The following is a 25719-nucleotide window of genomic DNA, read 5'->3' as shown; positions in this document are numbered from 1 at the left end:
GGGAATGTAATAAAGTAGATTGACTGTAGAAGAATGAGTGTCTAATCATAACTGTTTTTTTTTTTTATTTATTGCTATTTACATACAACAGGTATTTGAGGTATGTAGAACAGAAGCCATTAATTTGTACAGGTACTCCAAGTGGAACACAACCACTTAACATTTTTCTTAAGACATAGATCTATCTTCTTTATCTCCTATACTCAGAAACTTCCCAACATCAAAGAATAAATGAAAATAAAAATATTCAAAAGACAATAAAGGAATATATTGGAATAGATTTAATTTATTTTAAATAAATAATCCTTAGGTTTCTATATACAAAATATCCTTATCTAAAACTAATTTTGGACTGAAGTAGATAATTGGCCTGTATACTTGAGGCATTTTAAAAATATCAACAATTTCATTCATGTCTCTATAAAACAAACTAAATTTTCAAATATAAAAATGTATCTCAATACAAACTTGTCAGGATCATTTACCATTAGTTTCAAAATAAAATGCAGATACAAATAGTATTTGAAAGACAGCTTGGTTGAACTTCAACAAAGTAGTGTCAGGCAGATATACACATTTTACAGAATTTAACATTTGTCAAACTGACAAAAAATGTGGGTCTGCAGAATTCAACATTCTAAATTCACCAAAAAAAATGGACATACAGAATCCAACATTTCTCTAAAATGACAAGAAAAACACTCATTCACCTAAACTGAGTAACATATTTTCTCACACTTTCAAAGTTCATGCCAGTACAGTAAGTTTATATTTTTAAGAAAATGAACTCTCAAAGTCAGTCAAAATGTTTCATATCAATACACTGAACTATTAAAAGGCATAGAATAAAATACATATAGTAACTATGCTGCAAGGGAGGTAGCTTTTTCAATCTACATTTCTGGAGAGTATTGTTCCATGCATAGCAAAAACTTGTATTTCTTTATCAGTAACAGGTTAACAATAATCAAATAATCACAAGGAAAGAATTTACATTTTTAAAAATCACATTGGAAATAAAAATCTATAAATTTTGATAGATAAAATATCTAAACAAAAGCAAATTCAATTTAACATTAGTGGCTCACAAAACTGAGATACTAATTTTGGTATTGGCAGTCCATGTAGAATTACTAGAATATATCATTTAAGATCTGCTTAAAAATTAAACACCAGTATTAAGGTTTTAAAATTATACCTTTTGTACATTATGTTTTCAATATACTTTTTTCAAGATTAAACTAATCAAGCCTGAACAACACTGACATGTTTCACCGCTTAACTCTTGATGGCACATTACAAATTTTAAACTGCTCCAATTAAACATTCCATATACATCTGCTATACATCTGTTTGATTACGATGCTCAAACCTTAAATAAGAATAAACCGTGTCGGCTGTTAACGAAACCATGTTGTCATATAGGACTCTGTATTTTGCTGGAATGAAGTAAAAATTGACTGCCTGAGCTGGTGTCCATAAGATCAAGTCTGCTAGTAAGAGACGCACCCCTGTTTCCTGAAATTCTTTCTTCAACTTCGCAGTCCCTTGACCTTCACATGCACCAACAGTAAGCAAGAAAACTGTAACACAAGTTGGCGAAAACACCAGCTGATCCACAAAGATCTGAATAAAAAGAGGGTTAGTTAGAAAACAGATGTATTAAGATTTAATTTAAAGAAAAATTAGTAACAAAACGTCAGAGAAACTCTATGATAGGCTATTTTAAAATTAGTAAATTTTTTTAAATCTGGGAGATGTGGTGGCAGATGAATTATACTTTTTTATAGTTATTGTTATGCATATGAAGAAACTGCACAACAAGTACAATCCTTCACTTTCCCAGAATCCGGTTACACACTCGAGAGAGCTTGGTGGTTCCAGGCATACATGCAAGACTCAAGCTACCTGCTGGAATCTCTTAATAAAATTTAACAAGAACAAAACCAGTTTACTAAAATGCAGGATCCAATTTTCTTAAGCACATAGGAATATTAATGTGTACATACACTGATAACTTTGTATTATTTTACACAACTAATAATGAAACAAAATGTGCTTACCTTCTTAACTAGAACTTTTAAGCAGCGCCCTGGGAACCGTTTTTCCAAGAAAAGATACCAGTAATGAACAATAGGTCCAAGAGCAAGACCAGTCAAAGCCATCTTCATTGTTCGTCTGAGATCCCAGGTTCTAGCCCCATCACTTTTTAACCGCTGATAATGTTGTTGTATTGAATCTCCACTAACTGACATAGTAATACTTATGCCTGTATTGGTGTATACTATAAACTTCTTACTAAACAAAATACTAGTTCTCTGTCGAAGAAATTTCACGACTGGACGAGAGGCAATAGAAACTGCAGAGAGAGCCCTGGTTATCATGTTTGGTTTTAAACTGTTAAGGACTGGTTTACACAAGCTACTGGTTTATGTAAGTAATTAATTATGCCAATCAATAAACTAAATACTTGAAGCAATCTTGTCGTAAAATTAAAATCCTGCATTAGGTGTAAAATCTTTGCTAAGCTCATAAAAACTGATTCTTCTGGATACTTTTTCTCCATAATACAACTTTTTTTCCCATCAACTTGCCTGCCTTTATTCAAACAGATGTAGAGCTTGAATTACTTGTTGCTGTAAAATAAACAAAAGAATTTTTAAATTGACCTTTCATCATCATTTGTCCAACATATTCAGCTGCAAAGCTAGCAGTTGTTAAAGCATTCAACACAATTCTAACAAATCAACCTGTATTGAAAAATAAAATGTTTGGCAAAATAAGCTCAAAAACTACTAGAAAAAATTGACAAACAGGAACTATAACAACTGTTATTAAAATCCAATATTCAAACCAATAATGTTAATCACATAATATAACAAAAAATGAACAACTTTTTATGCATGAAATAGCAGTATAAAATATATTGTAATAAAAAAAAATAAAACAATTTAAAAATTAAATTTACAAATGTTGAAAGAAGTACACAACTAAAAGACAGTAGTATGAAGGCTAGTTTTATTAATGACATATAATGGATAAATGCATTATTCACAAGTCAAAATATGTAAATGTCCTTTAAAATTTTTATAATTGCATTCGCTTCATCCTATAATTCTGATAATATAAAAATAGAAAATTTTCAGAATCTGCTTAAAATATCATACTAAACATCAGGGAACCATCATTTTTTTTATTTATCCTCTGCATAACGATGATCAAATCTTAAATATGAATAAATCATTTCAGCCACGAGAGATACACTGTTATCATACAAAACACGGTACTTCGGTGACAGGAAATAAAAGTTGATAATTTGAGCAGGTACCCACAGCAATAAGTCTGTACAAAACATGAGAGTTCCTGTGTCTTTGAAATCATTTTTCAACTGATCAAGACTTCGACCTTCACAAATTCCAACGGTTACCAGGAAAATGGTTACACACACTGGTGAGAAAATGAACTGATCCAAAAGAACCTATTAAAAACCAATAGTAAATAAAACTATTACAGTGGCCTTCAAAATATATGTGTATTTTAAGTAAACAATTCTGAAATTCTATGATACAATCATTTCACTTTTTCATTAGCCAACGTAACTTCACATAGATCAGCCATTGATCTCACAGGTCCAATGTGTGGATTATGAATGAGGGAAAGACTGGGTCTAGTACTGACCACACTATCACTTTATAGTCATAGTCAGATATTTTATTGATTGTCAGGTTGGAAATGGCAGGGTAACTTATATTAATTTAAAAAACACAGCTACAAATGTGTTCACTTCGATCATAACAAACTTAAAAGGTAAATATAGAAGCTATATACCACAGTTGACATACCTTTTGTACTATAGCTTTTGTGCTACGGCCAGGAAATTTATTATTCAAAAAAATATACCAATAATGAACAGTGGGTCCAAAAACTAAGCCAGTTATGGCCATCTTCAAAGTTCTTGTAGGGCTCCAGGTTCTTGTATTATCATTTTTCAAACGCTGATAATTCTGTTGCATCAGATCTCCCAGAACAGAAGTCGTACAGCTTAATGCTGTATTAGTGTATAGCAAACATTCTTTTGAAAACAGATATTTTCCCCCTTGTTGCAGAGATCGTACGAGCAAACGTAATTTTGCCATCAAATTTGGCAAGTACAAGAGCAATCTGTGTAATTATTATTGTAAAAGTAATCAAACACCTAAAGAAAATAATTTATAAACAACCGTTTCTGAACTATGCAAAATTGACAAGACAGTGCTCATGCTGCATCAGAGAGTAAAATCAAGCGAACATTGAGTTCATATGATTCATCTTCATCTAGTAGTTTAGTTGAAGTATATAGCAGTAAGGCAAGGTGTGGCTAAAAGTCACAGGGACAAGCTGACAAAAGATGAAAATTTATTAATTCAATTAAAATTAAAAACTAATGATAAGATCCTTACATGAAAGTAAACTCATGGTCATGGTGTTAAAATGAAATGAATCTACTTATACCGCGTTTACACTTATGCCATGTATACTATACATTTCCAGAACACAAAGCCCGCCATAAGTTATTTTTATCTGGAACAATTTTCTCCACAGAACATATATACTTTAGTGTTTACACTTACAGAACATGTTATAGAACATTTATAAAACAAGCATGACCTTTGACATGGAGCTTCTGCTATATAGGCCCAGACAATTAAAATAAAGAGTAATCAAAGTAAAAAAAAACCGTAGATAGTGGGCACACAGCTTTATTTTTTTAAAAAGGAAAATGGTGTAGCTACGGTGCTTGTGATTCAACAATGAATTATCTAAAAAATTAGAGAACATGCAAGATTTTATAAATTTTACTGGAGTGCCAGCTACTGGAGCTAGAATGTTTTAATAAATATAATGCTGTGTATAATACCACGGGTTGTAGACATTACCCACCTGTTATAACCCCTCCCTCCCATCCCGCAGTACAACCACCCCTTCCCACCCCAACTGCATGGTAGCCATTTCCCAGCTTCTCTAATTGCTTGTCTATATCATTAAGAAACAGCTTTCAATAAACAGGGCTAAATATTTGTTTGCTGAAAGGCCCGATTTCTCAAAAAAGCTGAAAGGCCAGATTTCTCCAAAAACGTGCATCTGCCAAGTTCATTAAACGTATTGAGATCGTGTTATAACTATACTGAGTCTATTATTAAGAATAAAAGTAGATCTAGTTTTTAGAGTAGGGCCTATGACATCCCCCCACCCCACTTAATTCTTTATGTTAATTATGTCCCATTTTAAACCTAAATAATTAGCCTATGACTTTTTTATCTGCCTGTTTTTATAGTTAGTTGATTATGTGTGATCTACTAGCACATTCTGGTGGGTGGGCCTAAAGATTTATTTATGTCAGACGGAAACTGAAAATATGTTGATACACTTAAAACAAAATATTGGTCAAGGAAAAATTGGAGATAAATTTGGTTAAATTATATTTTTAATTAATTATTATTTTCGTAATTAATACCTAAACTGGTTTTAAGGCAAAATTGTCATGCCTTAGACACTACATTATTTCATTAAAACGTGTTTGGAATGTAGACTAATTAAAGAAATACTAAGTAATTATAAAAATGTAAATTTTAGTAGGGCCTAGAGAAGTTATAAATTATGAAATCGTGTGCTAAAAAACTCAAAATCAGCAGAATCTATATTTAATTTCGCAATCAGCTGAGACCTAGGATGCGCTTACTACTTTGGACGCATGCGCACTCATCTGAAAATTCAGAACATGTCCTATGTTTTCGCTCAGCGAGCGAAGACAAAAACTTGATCCAGAACAAAAACAGGGCGTGGTTTTGTGCCCTGCAACTCAGAAGAAGTTCCATATACACGTAACATGTTTAGTATACACTTTAGTAGGTCAAGTCTAGTATACATGTCATAAGTGTAAACGCGGTGTTACACATTTTGTTCTTCACCAACCTTAAAGCAAGTCAAATTCAAATTTTCAAAGTTGATTTTGAATTTTTTAAATCTATATAGATCTAGATCTATATAAGAAACAAAATTGTCACATTGTGACTTTTAACCCTACCTTTCCTTACTACTAACTAATAAGAATTAGTAAAATAATAGGCTTATTAGTTCTATTAAAAAAGAATGTAATCTTCTATAGGCACTAACTAATCAATAATCATCATTAATCTAATGAATTTAGATAGATCTAGAATCTAGATTCCACCTGATTTCTTCTTTACAAATCTTTAATTTTTAATCTTATCTTCAATATGAATATCTTAAGTAATCTATCGGTTATAGGTGCATAAAATCTGCTGAGGCAACAGCTAGTAATGTGAAAAAAAAAAAAAAAGTTGCCTCATACTCATTGTTATATGTCATAATTGTTAAGGAATTTGTTAAGAGGCTGTTAAGTTAAGTAGTTATTAAGTTAAATTAGTTAAAATGGTATGTAGCACTAGAACAAAGGGAGATAATTTTCATACAAAAACCTGCCCAGAGATCTGTTTTGACTGATTTTTCAAATTTTGTTTTTACCACTGTCTCTTATTAATTTTAAATTAATATCATATTAATTTCCAATACACAAAGCAACTACATGTTATAAATCTACTGATGTTCAGCTATAAACTAGCGCAACTACTTTTAATTTTTTTTTCATTTTTTTGCATTTAAAAAATTTAATTTGAAAACAATATGCTCTAAATCAACTTTATTTTAATACATAAACACTTGCCTGCACACAAAACTATGCAAAATGAGTTAAATAAACCACTTGTGGTTCTTATTTTATAAAGAAATTGTGATTCAATTTTACAAATACATTTTTTATGAATTTTTTAAAGATTTGGACCTTTATCAGCCATGTTGTTTTGGTAAAATTATAGTTAGAGATTAAGGGGAAACAACTCTAACTTAGTTTAAACTTAAAACTTAGGCCTACAGATGGCAGCAAATCATGCTTGCAAACACTGCTGTTTAAAGTTAATTTCTGGACTAAATATTGATAAATTTAGTATTTAGCCATTGATTTTTGTTGGTAATCTATCGTTTTAGTTATGTAAAATCGGCAGAGAGTAGTAATGTGAAAAAAGGTGACTCCTTAAATTTTAGTAATTATTTCACATTTTTTGGAGGATTTATGTTTTGAAAATTATAAAAATGTTTCTAAGATACCTGTTTTTAAACAATTGTATTACAACTTTTCAGTAATAAATATATTCATATACTTCATAGCCATTGATTTTGGTTTATTATTCAGTTATCTTTAATATTTGACACAAATTTATCACAATATAAAATCTACTTCTATTAAAGCCTTAACATTTTTATAATAACATAGAGGCAACTTCAGTGTGTTTCAGTTATAATAAAATACGCTAAACTGGAGGTGAACGTGAAGCGGGAAATAAAATACGCTAAAGTGGAGTTTTACCACAATATTATCAATTATAGGGCCTATAATATAGGGCTACTAATCTAGATTTAAATAAAATACTTCTATTGCAGCCTTAACAATAATGACTAATGAGTCATAAAAATTTAATGTCATTATTATTAATTAATGAATAATGAGGCTACCGGCAACTTTTTCGCACATTACTAGTTACTAGATCTAGATAGAACTATATCTAGCCACGGTTGATTTTAATTTTAAATTTTAAGCACCTAAAACAAAACGATACATTGATTTAGACCTTAGTTAGATTAACAACAAAAGGCAACAAGTTTTGGTAATCTATCGTTTTGGGTACGTAAAAATCGCCCGCGGCTAGCAATGTACGAAAAAGTTACCTCATTGTCAAGGCTTTAATAGAATGATATAAATATATTTGTGTCAAATATTATAGATAAATGAATAATAAACCTAAATCAATAGCTAAATGTATCAATATAGGCAAGAAATTAACTTTAAACAGCAGTGTTTGCGAGCAGGATTTCCTATATATATATAAAAAGCAGACATTTGTAAAATAGAGTTGCCTTCCCCTGAATCTCGCGCTATAAGTTAACAAAGAAAAACTTAAACAACATGGCTGCTATAGTTAAATGAGCATGGTTGCATCTGTTGGAAACATCGCTAGTCTTCATTTAATAAATTAAAATTAATATTGAAAAGTTTTAATTCAATTGTTTGAAAACAGGTACATAAATAAATGAAACAAGGAAACATTTTTGTATTTTTCAAAACATTAATTATTAAATCCTCGGTAATCTATCGTTTTAGCGTAATCAATTCGGCTGCAGTAGTAATGTGCGGGAGAGGTAACTGATAAATATATTTGTTTAAATAAGTATATTTAAGTCAAATTTTACAAAATATAACAGATAATTGATTAAAAATAACAATCAGTGACCAAAACAATTAAAAATAACATGAAACTAACTTTAAACTAGGTGTTTGAGATAAATATTAGTAGATAAAAACAGCGGCCATCTTTCCAAATAAAATTTAGAGTAGTTTCCCTTTATATAAATGTCTATTCGTATGTATATTGTGTTGACTTTGTTGTTTAATATACATAGTTGTCTTGTTAATAAAAGTAGGACAGAGGGCCATCTTCTTATCTTTAAGGCTATGTATGTATGTACATCCAAGATATCAAAAACTTTTGGGAGGTCCATCATTTATTAAACCCTTTTGTACGGATGAACTTGTCAATTATTATGTCGTCCATATTCTTCTTAAATGACGTTGGACTCAAAATATGGGACGGGGTAAAATATTTTTTTAAAATTGATGAAGAATATATTCGTTTTCGTTAGAAATTGTGATTATGCGTTCGGGTATAGTAGAACTGCGAAATGATATTAAATCAACATCTTGCTTTTAGTGACGATTGGGGGAAAGGGAATTCATCGGGAAAAGTATGACGTCATTTATGGACAGGACCGGCGCTACCTATAAGGCGAATTAGGCTGTCGCGTAGGGCGCTGTCCGTAGTGGGGGGCGCCAAAATGGGTTGGAGAAACAAATTGAAAGTTTGAGGGGGGAGGGGTGCAAATCGTAAGCTTGTCCCCGGGCGCCGGGAAGGGTCGCTATGCCTCTGATAATACGGGGGCATAAAAAAAGAGGGGGGCGCTTTTATTAAGTTTTGCATAGGGCGCTAAATAACCTGGCGCCGGCACTGTTTATGGGTGATCCATTTAAGCCTAGTTGTTTATTTTGTCTGTAGATATTGGTCTTATGCCTACACTTTTTCTGAATTAAGATTATTGTGTTTATAAAAATAGTTTTAAATTTTAATTAGTTACATCTGAATACCACATGTTTTTTTTCTTTGCCTTCTGCTTTCATCAGTTTTTTATTTGTTCAGTAGTCGATGTTTACCCATCCCCACCATCCATTATTACAAAAACAAAAAACACCCACTATATAGTGGTATCTCCCTCTAGAAAAAAAAAACTAGATCAACCTATAGTTCGTAGGAAAATTAGAATCTATCACTTATTCGTCTGTTAAAAAAAAAAAGAAATACGTCTTTTTTCTCAACCCCGCCGTTTCATCCCCCACTTAGCACAACGTCACCAAGTTCGCGGCGCGCGTGACGTCATTTGTCATTAGGCTAATGTTAAAGAAAGAGATACCGCGTAATTAAAAAAAAGTCAAATCAGGCACTATGGCGTTGAGACTTTAGCGACGTTTAGTCTGACGAATAGATCTAAATGACTTTAGTACGGTAAATTATATTAGTGTTTAATTTATTACACAGTGGTATGCGGTGCTCCCTCTACTCTACAAATTCACGTGCTTTTAATTTCTGCAACCTGCTGCTCTGAGACGCTCGGCTCTAAAATGCCCGTGACACAGCGGCCTCCGGAAATACATTTAGGCTCCCGGTCCCACCTATAAACTTCGTCTGCCCATTAAGCTCCACGCAAAACTTGTGATTGATATGTGGACATAAGCGGCGCTAGTGGTGGTGTCAACAAGGACCCCTCCCCCAGCTCAGCTCTTAAAGATGCTCCGCACTTCATAAAAGACAAACTTGATGTTCAGACATCGTCGGACTCGGGCGTTTAGCCGACTGCCGTATTCCTAATGCACCGTCCACTGCTAACACTATTTCTATATTAAACTCAAGCCTATACTGAGCTCTGGCTTTTTACATTAGTTATGCCCCCATGTCGCGAAACTTGCTGTTTTGTCCAATTTTACCTGCAAGCCAATAATTGTCGGATTCTTGTCGAATATCGTTGCCAGGAGCTAGTTGGTTTGAGCCTTATTGTCAGAAGTTATTTCATTCCGAGTCAATGTAGTGCGGCCTATTTTCGTCGGTAGGCATTTAGTGGCAGGCCCTTTTTGGCGGGGATGGTGTGCTGAGGTTGTTTAACACCGCTTAGGACAACAGGCTTGCAATAGTTATGATCATTCGTTATGAGCAAAGGTATGCATGAAAACGAACACTTTATGTTCCTCATTTTCATTGAGCACAGCTTTATAGGAGTCTTCCATAATTGACGTCACTCACCCCCCCCCCCCCACCCCGATCACCCTTTCATTATAGGTCATGAATTGCAGTCCTACGTAAATTGACGTCACATTAGAATAGCATATGTGACATCGTTTATGGACAACCCCATATTTCTCATTTTGGGTATTTGGTATCAACATTTTGACAACAAAGGTTGTTCAAAATGTGTATTGGAGGTTATGACTTGACATCTACCATAAATGACATCACGACACACTTAAGGAGTGGAGTAACTGGTTTAGAGACGACGTTTTACGCGGGAAAGGGGAGGGGTGAAACGTTATGTATTTGGCCTAATACAAAAATGCTGAAACAATTCTTTTTCGTTCGAATTATGGCTTGACTTCTTAACATTAATAACAGGCAGGGCAAAAAGGTAATTTTCGACATTACGACTATTTCGTGACGGCGAAAATGGGGGGGGGGGAGGTTAAGGTGAAGAGATGTCAAAAAACGTGACGTCGTATATGATTAAATCACTAATTAAAGGGAAAAAGCATGAAAATATGAAATGAAAATAGCAAATAAACAATAACACAAACAATAACAATCAACTCAAACTAATATTTAATTTAAATAAACATTAGATATGTAGTGGTAGCTTTATAAAAATAGGGAGTTTCTTAAAGTATAAAACTTGCATCTCATAATAATAATTCTAGAACTGATGTTTATTTTCATTCAATTAAATTTTTTAAAGGGCAGAATAAAAAAAAACACATGCTTTATATTTAAACACAAGACAATCGTATTTTATAGCAAACATCTATACTTTTCCATACAAATAGAAATTAAAGAGAAATGACTCAAAATAATATTTTTTTAAGATGGCCGCTGTTTTTAATAGCAAATTTAGTATCTGGAACATCGTTGTTAAACCTTAATTTTATGACATTTTTATTGATTTAACCCTTAAATGTGGTTTAATATTCAATTATCTTTAGTATTTTAGTAGAATATGCAAAGATATATTCATATTTAAGCCATATTTATTAGTTACCTTATCCCTACATTACTAGTGACGACCGAATTGATTACGCTAAAACGATAGATTACCTAAATCCTCCTCAAAATGTGAAATAATTATTAAAATTTATATTAATTTAAGGTCACTAAGGTGTCACCTGTCTTTCACATTACTAGATCTAGTCGCGGACGATTTTACGTAAGCTACCTAAAATTACTAAAAAGTTATAGATTACCCAAGCCCAAGTTTTATAATTATATTTCTAGTCTATGATGATAGATCTAGATTCTAGATCTAAATCTTAATCTTATTTAATCTAGTTTAATCTACCAGTGATCTATGACACTTGCCTTTCTGAGTTACTTAAGTTAATGAGAAGAATGTTGCGTCATTGACGACATTGAAAGGCTGCAAAGCATGATGTTTACTGCAAATCTAAGCCGTGGATCTATTTTTTTTTACGTCTACGCCAAGGAACAAATTGTTACTAATGTTACGTCGTTTTTCGGTAATTTAACATTACAGCCCACGTGACATAAAAATCTAAACGAAACAGCACAGGCGTAGGCCTAATATATTTTAAATAGATGAATCATTAGATTACATAATAGGCCTAAATTTAAAATACCTAAAAATTGTAACTTGTTGATAACTACAAATAGACGAATAATAAAGATTAAAAATTTACGTTGTTATGGACGTAGTTAGTATCCCCCCCGAACAATTTTTACCCCCCCCCCCCGAACGAAATGTATATAATTTATATAGAAATTTTCGGGGGTGGGGCGGTAGACTTCCTTCAGGGGGGGGGGGGGGGCGGACACTGTTAAAAGTATATATTTTCTATATAAATTTTATAAATTTCATTTCGTTCGGGGGGGGGGGGGGGTAGAATTTTTCGGGGGGGGGGGGGGGGAAGCCCCCCGAAGAGATGCCTGGAAGAAACTCTGATGCAGGCCTATAAAAAAATTAAATACATTTTTTTCATTTTTGTTACAATAAGTTGTACTAATAGAACTATAGAACTTTTTAATATTTTCAGTGTAGGTCTATATGCCCATCCTTATATTGACTAATAATATACTAATTATGCGTGCATGATGTAGGTTACTAAAAAGGCAATTTGGTTTCACCCCCCGAACGAAATAGAAAGATTTATATAATTTGTATAGAAAATATATATTTAAACCAATGTCCGCCCCCCCCCCCCCATGAACAATGAAAGAAAGTGAAAGAAACCCTGCCATCCACCTGCTTTATGACCCTACTGGCTTAGTGGCTATGATGGTTTATGTTGTCTTTTAACAAAGGCGTCGCAGGTCGGGTATCACCCCCCCCCCCCCAGTGTTTCTTCCAGACTTTTTTCTCCGTGGGGGGCACTTGAAATTTTCGGGGGGGGCGGTAGACTTTCTTCGGGGGGGGGGCGGACACTGTTAAAAGTATATATTTCTATATAAAATATAAAAATTTCATTTCGTTCGGGGGGGGGGGGGCGGTAAAAAATTTTCGGGGGGGCTTCGCCCCCCCAAAGAGATGCCTGGAAGAAACTCTGCCCCCCCCCCCCTCCGTGAACAATGAAAGAAAGTGAAAGAAACTCTGCCATACACCTGCTTTGTGACTCTACTGGCTATGATGGTTGTTGTTGTCTTTTAACAAAGGCGTCGCAGGTTGTGTGTCACCCCCCCCCCCCAAGCTAAAAACATCAGACCTAAACAAATTAATACATTTGACTGTAGGAGGCCTATTATATATTAAATGTTCTACATAGGCCTATAAAGTTGCCTAATGGTGTCAATTTGCGCGCACATTATATTAATACACCTATTAAATATGTCATGTGGAAAAACATCGTTTTCATAATTAACTATTAGATGATGATGTCACCCCTCCCCGGTCATTGATTGACTTATCAGTTATTCAAAGTACTCAACCAAACCTTTTTTCCTTTGTACAATTTTAGTCAAAATTTAAATTTAGGCTGATTTTCTCTGTAATTCATCATTAATGGAACTGTCAAAAAGCATATCTATCTATCTCTATATATAATTCTCATCTGTAAGACGCTAGAAAACAAGCTGTAAGCGCGCTCCCTACCACCCCTACATGGTCTGGTGAGCTGAGGTTCACGCTAAATGTTTACATTCGTAGAGCCGGGTTTAGTGACGGCTACTAGGGGCAGATAATTTAGTTTGAAACTAATTTAAACTTAGGGGAGGTAACTAAGAGGAGGCTGCTTTCAAGAGGGGGGGGGGGGGAGTGTAGGGGGAAAGGAGGGTGGGGGTAGTATCGTTCTTAACGACCTACTGATAGTGTTTTAAAGCAAATATTTTCAGTGGCAGCATTGGCACTGTCGATTCACAAATTATGAATTACTGAAAAGTAGAAAATAAAAAAAACAAAATAGCGGCATATGATATGCCGCGCGTCGACTCGTATATATATATAATTCTCTTCATGGAGACCATAGAAAACACCGCGCAGCTTAGCCACCACCCTCGTCCCCACCTGTCAGGTTAGCTGTGTTTCACCCCGAATTTTTACACTCGTAGAGCCGGCTATTAGGGGCAGATTTGAAATGAAGGGGAGGTAACCATTTCTGATTGATCTTTTCTTTGCCTGTAAACGGCTGCTTTCACTGGGCGGAGTGTATAATCCAAAAATTAGGAATTGCTGATAAGCAGAAAATAAAACAACTAGATGGCGCCCGTCACGGGTCAGCTCGTTTCTATATATTTTGCCATGGTGTCATCCGTACCCCCGCCTGTCTTTTAAACAATTGCGGCTAACATCAAACATGTTTCTTCTCAATCCCGCACATTTGAAATTTAGAAAATGAATTGTAGCTACAAAGAAAGTCTTCAACCTGTACAAATCATTATAGTCATCAGCTTGCTAGAGTGGACTATATTTTTTGTTCAGAATAGTAGTTATCAGTCTTAAATAAGACCGGCCAATTTTTAAACCCCTATTCCTGTCGATAAACACTTATGCTATACCACAATTAAAGAATTCGCCTGCTCATTGTTGCCTTTTAATGCTGTCGGTATAGCTTTAAGCGCCAGCCCTTCACAATTTTAAAACTAATTCTCGATAGTGGTGGTGCTTGGCTAGATCCACTGAGAGACTAGACGGCCAAGAACTATTAGTCATTAAGTTTTTGGCAATAATTTTCTTAAGGTAATTCTTAGTTTAGAGATTTGGATCCAAACAGAATACATGCAATTATAATTGCCCAGATGATACTAAAAGCATCCAGAGATGCATTTTGACTATTATTTACTTATTTAAAAAAAAAAAAGAATAATTCATTAAAAGATGACTTGAAAACCTACTCTTGGTGCAACCATGCTGAATTGGGACAAAAAGAGTATTCAGCTGTCTGAAACGGATTACCTTATTTCTTTGCATTAAAGGCCTGCTAGTGCTAGTAATGAGACTACACACTGAAATTGCTAACCAGGTCAAATTCATATTCAGTAATGGTGTCATAATATAGCAGTTGACCTAATAAAACTAAAACACCAGCAGTACTTTTCATTGATTAGCAGTGGACCAGGAGCTGAAGAATTTCTAAACAGCACTGTAATAACTGACAATAATTCCACAACTTAAATACATGAAACCAATGACAAGGAAACAAAGCTAAATATAAAACAAAAAATGCAAAATCTGGTTCCCAGACAATTTATTACAAGTGAATAATTTCAAAAATTGTTTATTTGTCCTTGTCCTCTGCCTCTTTCTTCTTCTTTTCTCGTAATCCATGCAGCTTAGCTGTGATTCTAGCTTGACGTAGAGCAATGAAAGCATTGTGTTTGCGCTCATCAGCTGAAGGTACACGAGCCTTCTCAGGCTTGAATGTTTTGGGAATTGGCAGGACCACATTATTTGCAAGCTGCTTAGCTACCTTCAATTCTTCAGGCTGCAAGAGAAATATTTAACAGTGAATAATAAGCTGTGAATTTTTGTGAAACTTTTTTTTTTAAAGTACAGAAAATTTTATGTGAGATATTTTTACTTACAGAGGCATCACCCTTTCGTGGTTTGCCCTCTTTGCATGGGAAGACAACCAACTTGGTCTTGTACTCTTTAAGCCTCTGCACATTCTGCTGTTGTGACTCAATAGAAAGATTCTTTCTGCGATAATCTACTGAAATGCCAATGGTGCGAGCAGCCTTTTTGTTGATACCTGCAGCCTGTAGAATAAGAGGTCATTATGCATAAAATATTCATACAGGCATAAAAAAAAGTTACACTTCCCATTCTGCCAAGTGAAACAAGCACATTTCTATCACCATACTTACAAAAGCAAAATACCCAGTACCATTTAATAGAAAAAAAAAATGCACAAAATACACTGAAATTTAGAAAAATGACAAATAGAAAGAATAGATTCTAGCCCAAAGTATCACTAGAGCAGTCGATGCTCATAATTTAGCTTATATTGTCGGACATTTCTAAAAGAAAGTAATAAAACCATCTTCAAGCATAAGAGGCAAAGCAGCCACCAAAAGGAAAATAATTTACCTTAAGCTCATCAAGTGTAAATCCACGACCCAGGCGCAACTTTGAGTTGTACTTGAAAGTAGGACAACGAACAACAGGCCTCAAAAGCCCTGCAACTGGCCTTGGGGCAATGGCTGCAGCTTTCTTAGCACGAGCAGCCCTTCTACGTGTCTTTCTCATGGGCTGGTTGAACCATGTTTTTACCATACGCTGCCAATCCTTATGGAAATGGCCATTGGGAACTATATTATTTCTTTTGGGAGCCATGGTTAAGGCTGCAAAAAAAAAAAAAAACACACCTATGATATATTAAATTGTCTTATGAAGGACTGTTTTTGAAATATTTTCAAAAGTTGACAGTTAGGGCTTGACTAACCCACCCTCCTTGTAACTACAGTCACTGACCCCAAATACCGTAGTTGGTGCTGTTTGGGGGGGGGGGGGGGGGGGGGGGGGAAGAAAGAAAGAAGAGAGACAAGTTCAACGGATATGGTACAGTTCAAGCTATGCATATTAGACTGAACTGCTGTGACCTTCCCCCACGTGTCTTGCTGTGTGGATACTGTTAATTTTTAATAGAAAAAAGTTTCAGCTGTAAGCACAAATAATGATGTGGTTACATTTTCAAAATAGTGTACGAAACCCTGGTTCCAGTCATTTTTACTATTTTTGTAATTATTTGTACTTGACTAGCAGCTAGATCTAATTTAGTGATTGTCGCAAAACCTATGCAAGCTAAAAACATCAGACCTAAACAAATCAATATATAATACATTTGACTGTAGGAGGCCTATTATATATTTTAAACTTATTAATTATTAATTCTACTAATTTAAATCTACTAGGCCTATTACATGGTTTACCATAACTCTAGTTCACGAAACTGAACAAACAGTACCGGATATCTCAGACACTAAAGTAAGGATGTACCTACTATCTTTTGCCACTAGGGACTAAGAATTTGCATGGTGATTGTGGTGAGTGTATGTAATTCAGTAAAAAAAATCTGGCTGTGCTGATGATATTTAAGCTTAAAAACCTAGTTATTACAGTGTGTTTGTTAGGAAAAAGGGACTGTTAGTAAGAATAAGATACAACTACACCAGTTGTTTCTAACAGTCCCTTTTCCCCTAACAAGTGCACGATAATAACTAGGTCTATTCACTATTGTCCAATAAGGCCACAATAATATAATCTCTTTAAAATGGGGTGTTGGTTAATCATCCAGATTATCTGATACATCCCCCCCCCCCCACAGGTCAAAAAATTCCTAAGTTAGCTAAGTAAAAAAAAGATAGACCAAAAGATAATGCTCTTCTATCAACTTGCAAAATTATACTATAAAATCAAGCTACATGTCAAGACATTGCTAAAACTTTACTAGATTATGTTAACAGGAAAGGGGAGAGTTGGATCAGGTAAACATCTCGTAGCATATCTATGCCTAAGGTCTAGTAAGCTTGAATTCTTTTTTATACGCTCATGATAAGTAAATAATACATTTTAAAGGTTCTAAATAATTAAGGTATTTTAAAAATGTAATTGGAGCAACATGATTGCAAATTTTAAATACAGATATTATGGATATATAAATGTATATAAACAGTGAAACCAAAGACCAACCTCTTTACAATTTAGAAACCGGAAGAAAGGACTAATATAGAATCGACGTGCGCAATCTACCAGGAGCAGAGAACTTTAGCAATCCTAGTTCCGTTTTCTTCAAGTTCCGTAAGTAACAAAAACTTTAAAATGTTCTATTGGGCCGAGATCTAGTTAAACTCAGATCTTCGTAATTTATTAGTAATGTAATTTTTTAAACCTATGTTGTTAAAAAAAAAACTAATTACATAATTTGAAGATTTTCTATAATACTGGTCGAATTACATAATATTAAATCTTAATTTTTTAAATAAAAAATTCTACAGTCTACACTACCGTACCATTTTTAATTATCTCCCTTACAGTACAACTAGATTCTAGATTTCTATATCTAATCTAAGTACTAAGTTAAAGATCGCCTTCTATATTATTTATAACACTTAACTTAGGCCTAGCAGGCTAAACTATTATTTTACTACTAGTAAGCCTAATTAGTTCTATTAGTTAGAATTAGCCTCCAAATAAAAATTATATAGGCCTATTGCATTGGCTATATGACTATTAATACTATTATCCTATAACTATATTGTAACTATAGGGCCTAGGCCTAATTATTAGTAATTAATTAATATTAATAGGCCTTGCTAGACTCTGTCTAGTCACTAGATTTAGTCACTTTTTAGTGTCACTCTCTAGACTCTAGAGAGTCTAGAGAGTAGAGACCTAATCATGCTATAAGCTATATGCCTTGTAATTTGTAAAATAATCATATTATAATGTAAAATAGTACGTGTAAGTACTAGATCTAGATCTATAGTCTATAGGCTCATAATTATTAAATAGTAGGCCTATTAAGTTAATTTTATATTTATTAGGCCTAGATACTATATCTGCATGGTTTAATTCTTTTATTCTAAGTTTTATTGTAACAATGTCAATAGAGCTCTATTGGCATTGGCACTATTGCTCTATCACACCAATGCCAGTGTTTGTTACAATTCAAGTTTAAACCAAGGCTGTCCAACATACAAGCTGCATGCAACCCTCACAGACTATTTGCTTCCCACAGCACCATAAATATCTCATCTCAGTGGCATCTAATTGAATGTGTTTAGAGAGTCGCAAGGGGTGACCCAGCCATTGTCTTGTCCTTATTTCACACACAATATAATTCATTTTTTAATAACTACAACTTTAATTTCTACAGGCAAATTATACAGTTAAAAATTTTAAAATGTATTTTGTCACTGTTTCTTCTATTGAATTAAAAGCATTTTTACTTTCATCTTAAAATTTCAGATCCATCTATACAAATGGCGACTCAATAAATTATTACTGGATACAGCAATACAGTGCTTTAAAAGAAATCACAAACCATGGCATTAACTATTCTTCACTTCAATGATGTATATAATATTGAGGGACAAAAAGATGAGCCGAGAGGTGGTGCAGCACGCATGCACACTTATATAAAAAGTCAGAAAAAATTAGATCCCCTTGTTCTTTTTAGTGGGGATGCTCTTAATCCATCATTAAGTAAGTAATTTTGATGAATGTTTATCAGTTAAGAGCTACTTTTAGCTTATTCCGGAAAGTAGTTAAATATTATTTTTTTTTGGGTCAGCCATTAACAATGGGGGGGGGGGAGGAGGAGGAGGTAAGCTAACTTTTGTGTGTGGTGGGGTGTTTATGTGGACGTCCACAGGTTACATTTAACCTTACAGTATTTGCTTCGTCCATTTAATTTATTTTTGGGGGAGTCATAATTGGATGACCCCTTTGAATCTGCAGTATAGACCTTCATTAGGACCTTTTTTTTTTCAGTGAGTATATTTTTGAAAGGTGAACAGATGATCCCAATTCTCAATGAACTAGGTGTCGCTGCAGCTGTCTATGGCAACCATGATTTTGGTAGGTAGTTTAACCACATCTTGGAACCAAGAATAATTTATTCATTAAAAAAGAAGCTATTCATTTTTGTATCATATGTCTTTTACATTTTACTTTATACTGATGCTGCAAAAGAAAAAAAATACTCTATTAATATTAATCTAAGGTTAAGCACGGATTTTACAGTTTGGGCTTTTCATATGAACACAATAAAATATAAAACATTTTCATCACCTGGAGAATTCAAAATTTTGAATGTTCACATTTAAGTTCACCCGGGAAATTATCAATGTTTACATTATTACAGGCTAAATGAAATAATAAAAATGTAATCTTGTTTTATCTCTTATTAGGTTTTTGTGTAGTTTATATAAACATTTCCCATCAATGGTTACATTTAAAAAAAATTTATACTGAATGAAAATATTTACCTGCGATCTTGTTTTTTCCTCTGTTAGATTTCGGTGTAGACCATTTGAAAAGTTTTGCAGAGCAGTGCAAGTTTCCATGGCTGTTGAGTAATGTGAAAGATATGGTAAATAATGAGCCACTTGCCCGTGGGGAAACCTATGTGATGCTAGAGCATGCTGGGATCAAAGTGAGTAGATTAAAAATTGTAATTAGGCAATGTGTACTGAGGATGTTTCTCAGCTTAAAAATCACCCCTTTGTTTAATTTTTTAAAGATTGGCATCATTGGTCTGGTAGAAGAAGAATGGATAGACACTCTATCAACATTAGATCCTGATGACGTGACTTTTATTGATTTTGTAGAGGCTGGAGTTCATTTGTCTGATATTGTCAGACAGCTGGTATGTGAGGATTTAAATCCATTATGTATAGTTTATCAAATCTTGACTATACAAAATACGGATAAAATAGAGAATGACATTTTTTTTTAAAGTTTCATCATTTTAAGAATTAAACAAGCAATTGGTTAAATAAGATAAAGAAACAAATAAAAAAAATTTCATTATTTTAAGAATTAAGATTGAATTGGATTTCTTGATAAATGAGTGTTTAACTTTTTCAGGGTGCCCAACTTGTAATAGCACTAACTCACATGCGTGTTCCCAATGATGTGCGTCTTGCTGAGTGTGTGCCTGGTATTGATATTATTCTAGGTGGCCATGATCATGATTATGAAATCATCAATGTAAGATTGCATTTTTGTAAAATTTTCATTTCAAGTGTGTGGTACAAATAGTTTAAATAAAAGTTACAAAGCTAATTAGATTTCTTTTTGCTGAAGTTATCGGTTTTAATAAACAGAATTTAAAACTTGTGTATTAAATGATTTTTACTGAAATCATCAAGTAAGTTTTTTGTTTAAATTGTCACAATTGAAATTGTTTGAAAAAAAAAACAATTCAAATAAAACACATTTCTGTTTTAATGATTTTTTTAGTAAAATGTAGAAATTAAATAAATTATTTTTATTTATGTTGTTACAAAAATTATTTTGTTGATGTAAATAAGTAATTTAATTAAATCTGTTCTTATTTCTAGGTGAAAGGCAAATATGTTATAAAAAGTGGTACAGATTTCCGCAACATGTGCAAGCTAACCCTCACACAGAGCAACAACAACAGCAATAGCGGCTGGGATGTGAATGTTGAGAAGGTGGACCTGGACTCTAGTGTACCAGAGGACCCTGAGATGCTGAAAGTAGTTCAAGCTAATCTCAGTGAGTTGTAATCTCTCTCTTATGCTAAATGTTGAACAAGACAATGTCAGTGAGAAGTAGTCTCTTCATTTCGTGTCAATGATAACATTAATGTATGAGTTTGGATCAGTGGCTGGGAATCTGTTTCTCTTTAAATGAAAAATAACTCTCTCCTTTAACCATCAGAACTTTTTTATATTAAAAGTTTTGAAAAAAAAAACTGTTGTTTTCAAGCACTTATCATTCTCTGACCTCAGCATATGATTTGTTGGTCACTTTAACTTTCCCCAACATGAGTCAGGTACCCATTACAGCTGGATTAACCCTACTTCATCTGTCCCATGGACTGTCTGATCTAAAACAGTAGGCTAATTTAGTTTTTTATGTACAGCGATATCAAGTTGTTTATTTAATCTTTCAGGTAGCATTGATGATAAGATGGATACTTACCTGGGTTGTATGAATGTAGAAATGGATGGAAGATTTTCATCAGTCAGAACTCAAGAGACTAACTTAGGTAGGTAGAGATAGTGTAAATGAGGTAATTTGATAATATTTATGTAGGCATATTTTATAATAGCATTTACAAAGGTTTTTTTTTATATGTTTATGTAGCAATTATTTATCTAAATGTATGGAGATAAATTAAATATTGTATATTTATGTACATATATTTGATAACATATATGTTAGTACATTGTAGGAACAGTACAACATTTAAGTTGTAATATTGTATGATAACAGTTATCTTCATATATTTTGGATTTATATTTTGTAGATATTGTACCATAATTAACATGTATTGAACATTGTTAAAATCTGCGCTGCATGTTTTTGTACCCAGGTAACTTTATCACAGACATCATACTGACAGCCACAAAAGCAGATTGTGCCCTGTTAAATTCTGGCACTTTCCGCTCTGATCGTATTCACCCTAAAGGAGACTTTAAGCTGAGAGATCTGCTGACCATTCTCCCCCTGGTCGATGCGTTAGTTGTGATTAAAGTTACAGGTATTTCACAGGTTTTTTATTTTTGAGTTACATTTAGTAAAAAAGTTAGATTGTCAAAGCTAGCTCCATTTATTAGAAAAGTTTTAGGTATCATTGTCATAGCTACATTTAGTAAATAAAAAGTTTTAAGCTACATTTAGTAAATAAAAGTTTTAAATTTGATTGTTGCTTATTGTATTATGTATAAGTACATTGACAAATGAAACAAGGCTAGCACTCAGTCAGGAAAACTAAGAACTAAAGGGTAATTTTTTTAAAAATGTCAATCAATATGCTTTTTAGCCCTGAAAAATGTTCAGTGCCCTGAGTTTAAAAAATATGTTTGAAGCAAAACTCACAGATTTTGTTTTTACATTTTTGTAATACTGTTTTTTTATCTCCCTGTTTGTAGACTGTGATGCTCGTTACTTTTGTTTTAGAAGAAAGTTAACATAGGTCAACAACTTGATATGATTATTTTAAAAATGTTAGATACATCTTTGCAAAATACTTGAAATATTTTAATTAGGAGTTTAGTAATTTTTATTCATGTTTTTTTGTTTGATTTGAAGGCCTTCAACTGATTGAAGCTTTAGAAAACAGTGTCAGCAAGTACCCAGTCAAAGAGGGCAGGTTCCCTCAGGTGGCGGGGCTATGTTTTGGGTTTGACCCCACCCGTCCTGCGGGCCAGAGGATAGGGAAGGAGCTGGTCAAGGTGCAGGATGAGTACATTGATCCAGACAAGGTGAGTGGTTGGTTCCTTGCTTGGGTCATCATAACAACTCTTTCAAACTCTGTTGGTTTGTAAAAGTAAAGATTCCTCTTTAGACCTAATGATCCATTGGGCAGATGAAGTAGAGTTCATATGTTTCTTGACCTTGGCATTTAAAGGGATTATGTGGTCAACACTATGCCCAGCTGCCTTTACTATCCCTTACGTAAGTTAAGTACCCATCAGAGTTGGGTTGAATCAGGGATATTCCACTAAGTTGAACCCGGATTTGAACTCGAAACTATCGGGTTAGCAGTCTAGCTCTCCAGCGCTAGGCTATGCCTGTTGGCCTGTAGGGCAGATGAAAAAGAGCATGTTTGTTTCACCCTTGCCTATAAAGGTATTAGTTTGACCAGCATTAAACCAAGCTACCTTGACTTTCACTAATCTGATTTAGGTACTTACAAGAGCAGAGACTTCCTAAGGACTCTATATTGGAGGGTTAAAAATGCAATGTTACCACACAACGACTTGTTTTAAACATTCTTGTTAAGCTTTAAACTATTTAATATGAATATTTAAGGAGTGTTTAATAATACTTCAACTCATTTTTATATATAGGAGTATCGTCTTGCTACCAAAGAATATGTAGCTCAAGGAAAAGATGGGTTCGATGTTTTAAAAGATTGTGAAGTGTTGGTAAGACTGATCAATTTTGAATTACTTTTTTATGGTAAAAAAAAGATTACCCAACTATTAATTGGTTATCTAGACTTGATATTTTTTTTTTACATAGTGACTACTTGGAAGAAGCTTCTTCCCCCCAGTGCTAGTCTGTCTGAAAAAAGATGCCAAATGCAATGACCTTACTAGATGCGCAATTGGCCCAAATTAAATACTATTAATAGCTCAAATAAATGAAATTATTCTTTTATAGCTGCACAATGGGATCAATTTTCCTTTTTAGCTTTATTCTTCTGACAAAATATCTGTAAATTTGTTCAAGCAGTAAAGAGTTGTAGTCTATATGTTTAGTATAAAATAATATTTTTATTATTTAGTTTAATAGCCTATTTAAATCTACTACTTAAGTGTTTTCCGAGCTATACTCTGTCTTATCAAGGCAACCCATAGGCTTGAATAACAAATATTTTGATAATAAGAGAAAACAGGTCATTGTAACGCTATGCACATCTTCTTCCGGCTAGAATCAGCACTTTTTTATGCTAAGAGCATGTTGTAAAAGTCAGCTTATTTTGTTGTTGTTTTCTGATTCACAGATCACTTCAGAACAGTGTCCCTCCTTATCCACGATGGTACAAAATCACTTCAATGCTGTCAGAATCTTTTTGGGAGAGATGGAATGTCCATCAGGGCACAGACAAAGTCTTGTTGCCTTGAAAAGGTGAGCTACATCAACATTTGTACTAACTATATTTAGCAAACCACGTCCTACTCGCCAAAGTTTTGTTTTGTTATAGTCTGATTTGGTTTATTTACGTTTGTAAACATAATGTTTTAAAATTATAGTTTCTGTTCTGTTTTTTGTGATTTTTTATTTAGGATGGAGGACAAAAAAGTAAAGATATAAAATGTTTCATCAAACTAAAACAAATAATTTACTAGTGACTTTTTATTTAGGCACATGAGTATTCAAATGTTTATTTTGACTTTTTATTTAGTTTTAAATAACTAATAAACCAAGTGTAGATATATAATGTTCCAGCAAATCAGACAATTATTCAATTGATATATAATGTTCCACTTAATCAAACAACTTATTCAAAAAATATTTCTTGTGATTTGTATTTTAGACGAGAAGAGATGGTAAAACAAATGAGTGTTGATATAGAATGCTCCACCAAACCAAGGAAGCTGATCCGCCAAGAGAGTATACACGGGCTAGAGAATGAACAGAATTTCTTGTCACCCCGAGTAGAAGGCCGCATATATATACTTACTGAGGAGGTTAGTGCTTGTTTAAGTAGCCAGGTTTTTCTGGTTTGGAATGTTGGTAGACTATGAGATTGGATTAGTTAAAAATGTTATGTTAACCCTGTTATGCTAAATTACTGCAGTGATTTATATTTTTAATTTTATTTATTTCATTAAAAAATTATTTAATATTAAACATAGTTTTAAAAAGAAGAATTAAAAATCTTATTTTCTTACTGTAAAAATTCTAGAAACGCAGAGTTATGCTGTCACTAATGCCGAGCGGGATGATACGCAACTTAAGCACACTCTCAGAGGAGTCAAGGTCCTCTTCTGATGAGCTCCAGTGAGACTTAGCTCAAGGTTCACTTCAGATGAGCTCAAGTGAGATTTACCTCAAGGTCCTCTTCAGATGAGTTTCAGTTAAATTTAGCTCAATTGTCCCTTCTTTTAAGTTCCAGAATGGTTCTTGCTCTCATGTTAAACATTTTTTTTAAACATTTTAAAAATGGAATATGTATCTTGTATTTTTCTATTTTATCCTATAATTGCCCTAAATATCAAATGTAAATATGTGCTAAGTTCTGTAATCTGTATATTCTGTATTTTGAGGCATTGAAACTTGTCATGAAATATAGTTATAGATATAATGTTTGTGGGACCAGGCCAGATCAATTTGCAGCTTGAGTGAACCAAAAAACAAAGAGATTTTACCCAGGTTGTTTTAAATCTACAAAAACATTCTGATATTATACACTAGACCAACTGAATCAATTTGGTAGATGCTTTTTCATTTGTCTTTTATAATTGTGAGGGTGGGGATTTTTACGAAGGCGGGAACGAATGAATCCAATAACACACAGTTCAAGTTCAACTATAATTGTTCTTTATTAAAATGATATATATGTTCAAGTTTCTACCTAACTGATCTACACTGTACTATTTACTTCTACTACTGACTGTTCATACCACATGCTACCTACTACTA

The 25719-nt window shown here is 33.5% G+C and overlaps 4 protein-coding genes across 8 annotated transcripts; 1 reads left to right on the top strand and 3 right to left on the bottom strand.

Annotated features, from left to right (window-relative positions):
• Window positions 1-212: 212 nt before the first annotated feature.
• Window positions 213-2403, bottom strand: LOC131942840 (mpv17-like protein 2). Its single transcript, XM_059302782.1, has 2 exons — window positions 2064-2403; window positions 213-1626 (listed from the first exon to the last, which is right to left on the bottom strand). Exons 1-2 carry the CDS (start codon window positions 2382-2384, stop codon window positions 1342-1344), a joined length of 606 nt encoding a protein of 201 aa, XP_059158765.1. The 5' UTR covers window positions 2385-2403; the 3' UTR covers window positions 213-1341.
• Window positions 2404-2527: 124 nt separating this feature from the next.
• Window positions 2528-11898, bottom strand: LOC131942841 (mpv17-like protein 2). Of its 2 annotated transcripts, XM_059302784.1 has the most exons (4): window positions 11781-11898; window positions 3843-4161; window positions 3333-3478; window positions 2528-2636 (listed from the first exon to the last, which is right to left on the bottom strand). In XM_059302784.1, exons 2-4 carry the CDS (start codon window positions 4134-4136, stop codon window positions 2627-2629), a joined length of 450 nt encoding a protein of 149 aa, XP_059158767.1. In that variant the 5' UTR covers window positions 4137-4161; window positions 11781-11898; the 3' UTR covers window positions 2528-2626. The 2 variants fall into 2 exon arrangements, with proteins under 2 accessions (XP_059158767.1, XP_059158766.1); XM_059302783.1 differs by lacking the exon at window positions 2528-2636 and having other exon boundaries at window positions 2980-3478.
• A 3200-nt stretch (window positions 11899-15098) lies between these two features.
• Window positions 15099-17683, bottom strand: LOC131942845 (large ribosomal subunit protein eL13). The gene is made up of 4 exons (XM_059302794.1): window positions 17560-17683; window positions 15958-16211; window positions 15453-15626; window positions 15099-15352 (listed from the first exon to the last, which is right to left on the bottom strand). The coding sequence occupies exons 2-4, from the start codon at window positions 16201-16203 to the stop codon at window positions 15146-15148; spliced, it is 627 nt and encodes a 208-aa protein (XP_059158777.1). The 5' UTR covers window positions 16204-16211; window positions 17560-17683; the 3' UTR covers window positions 15099-15145.
• On the top strand, window positions 17652-25193 carry LOC131942844 (mannosylglucosyl-3-phosphoglycerate phosphatase-like). 4 transcript variants are annotated; one of them, XM_059302792.1, is made up of 14 exons: window positions 17652-17667; window positions 18838-19074; window positions 19363-19449; window positions 19887-20026; window positions 20114-20239; window positions 20461-20583; window positions 20937-21114; window positions 21515-21610; window positions 21938-22105; window positions 22657-22829; window positions 23418-23495; window positions 24077-24201; window positions 24611-24764; window positions 24983-25193. In XM_059302792.1, the coding sequence occupies exons 2-14, from the start codon at window positions 18915-18917 to the stop codon at window positions 25079-25081; spliced, it is 1707 nt and encodes a 568-aa protein (XP_059158775.1). In that variant the 5' UTR covers window positions 17652-17667; window positions 18838-18914; the 3' UTR covers window positions 25082-25193. The 4 variants fall into 4 exon arrangements, with proteins under 4 accessions (XP_059158775.1, XP_059158774.1, XP_059158773.1 ...); XM_059302791.1 differs by lacking the exon at window positions 17652-17667 and adding an exon at window positions 17682-17739; XM_059302790.1 differs by lacking the exon at window positions 17652-17667 and adding an exon at window positions 17940-18019.
• The last annotated feature ends 526 nt before the right edge of the window (window positions 25194-25719 follow it).

This window comes from Physella acuta, unplaced genomic scaffold (genome assembly GCF_028476545.2).
Source record: "Physella acuta isolate Inbredline_101_S28 unplaced genomic scaffold, ASM2847654v3 ptg000429l, whole genome shotgun sequence".
In the NCBI taxonomy this organism is placed as follows: Eukaryota; Metazoa; Mollusca; class Gastropoda; family Physidae; genus Physella; species Physella acuta.
This window is presented reverse-complemented; position numbering and strand designations above follow the sequence as displayed.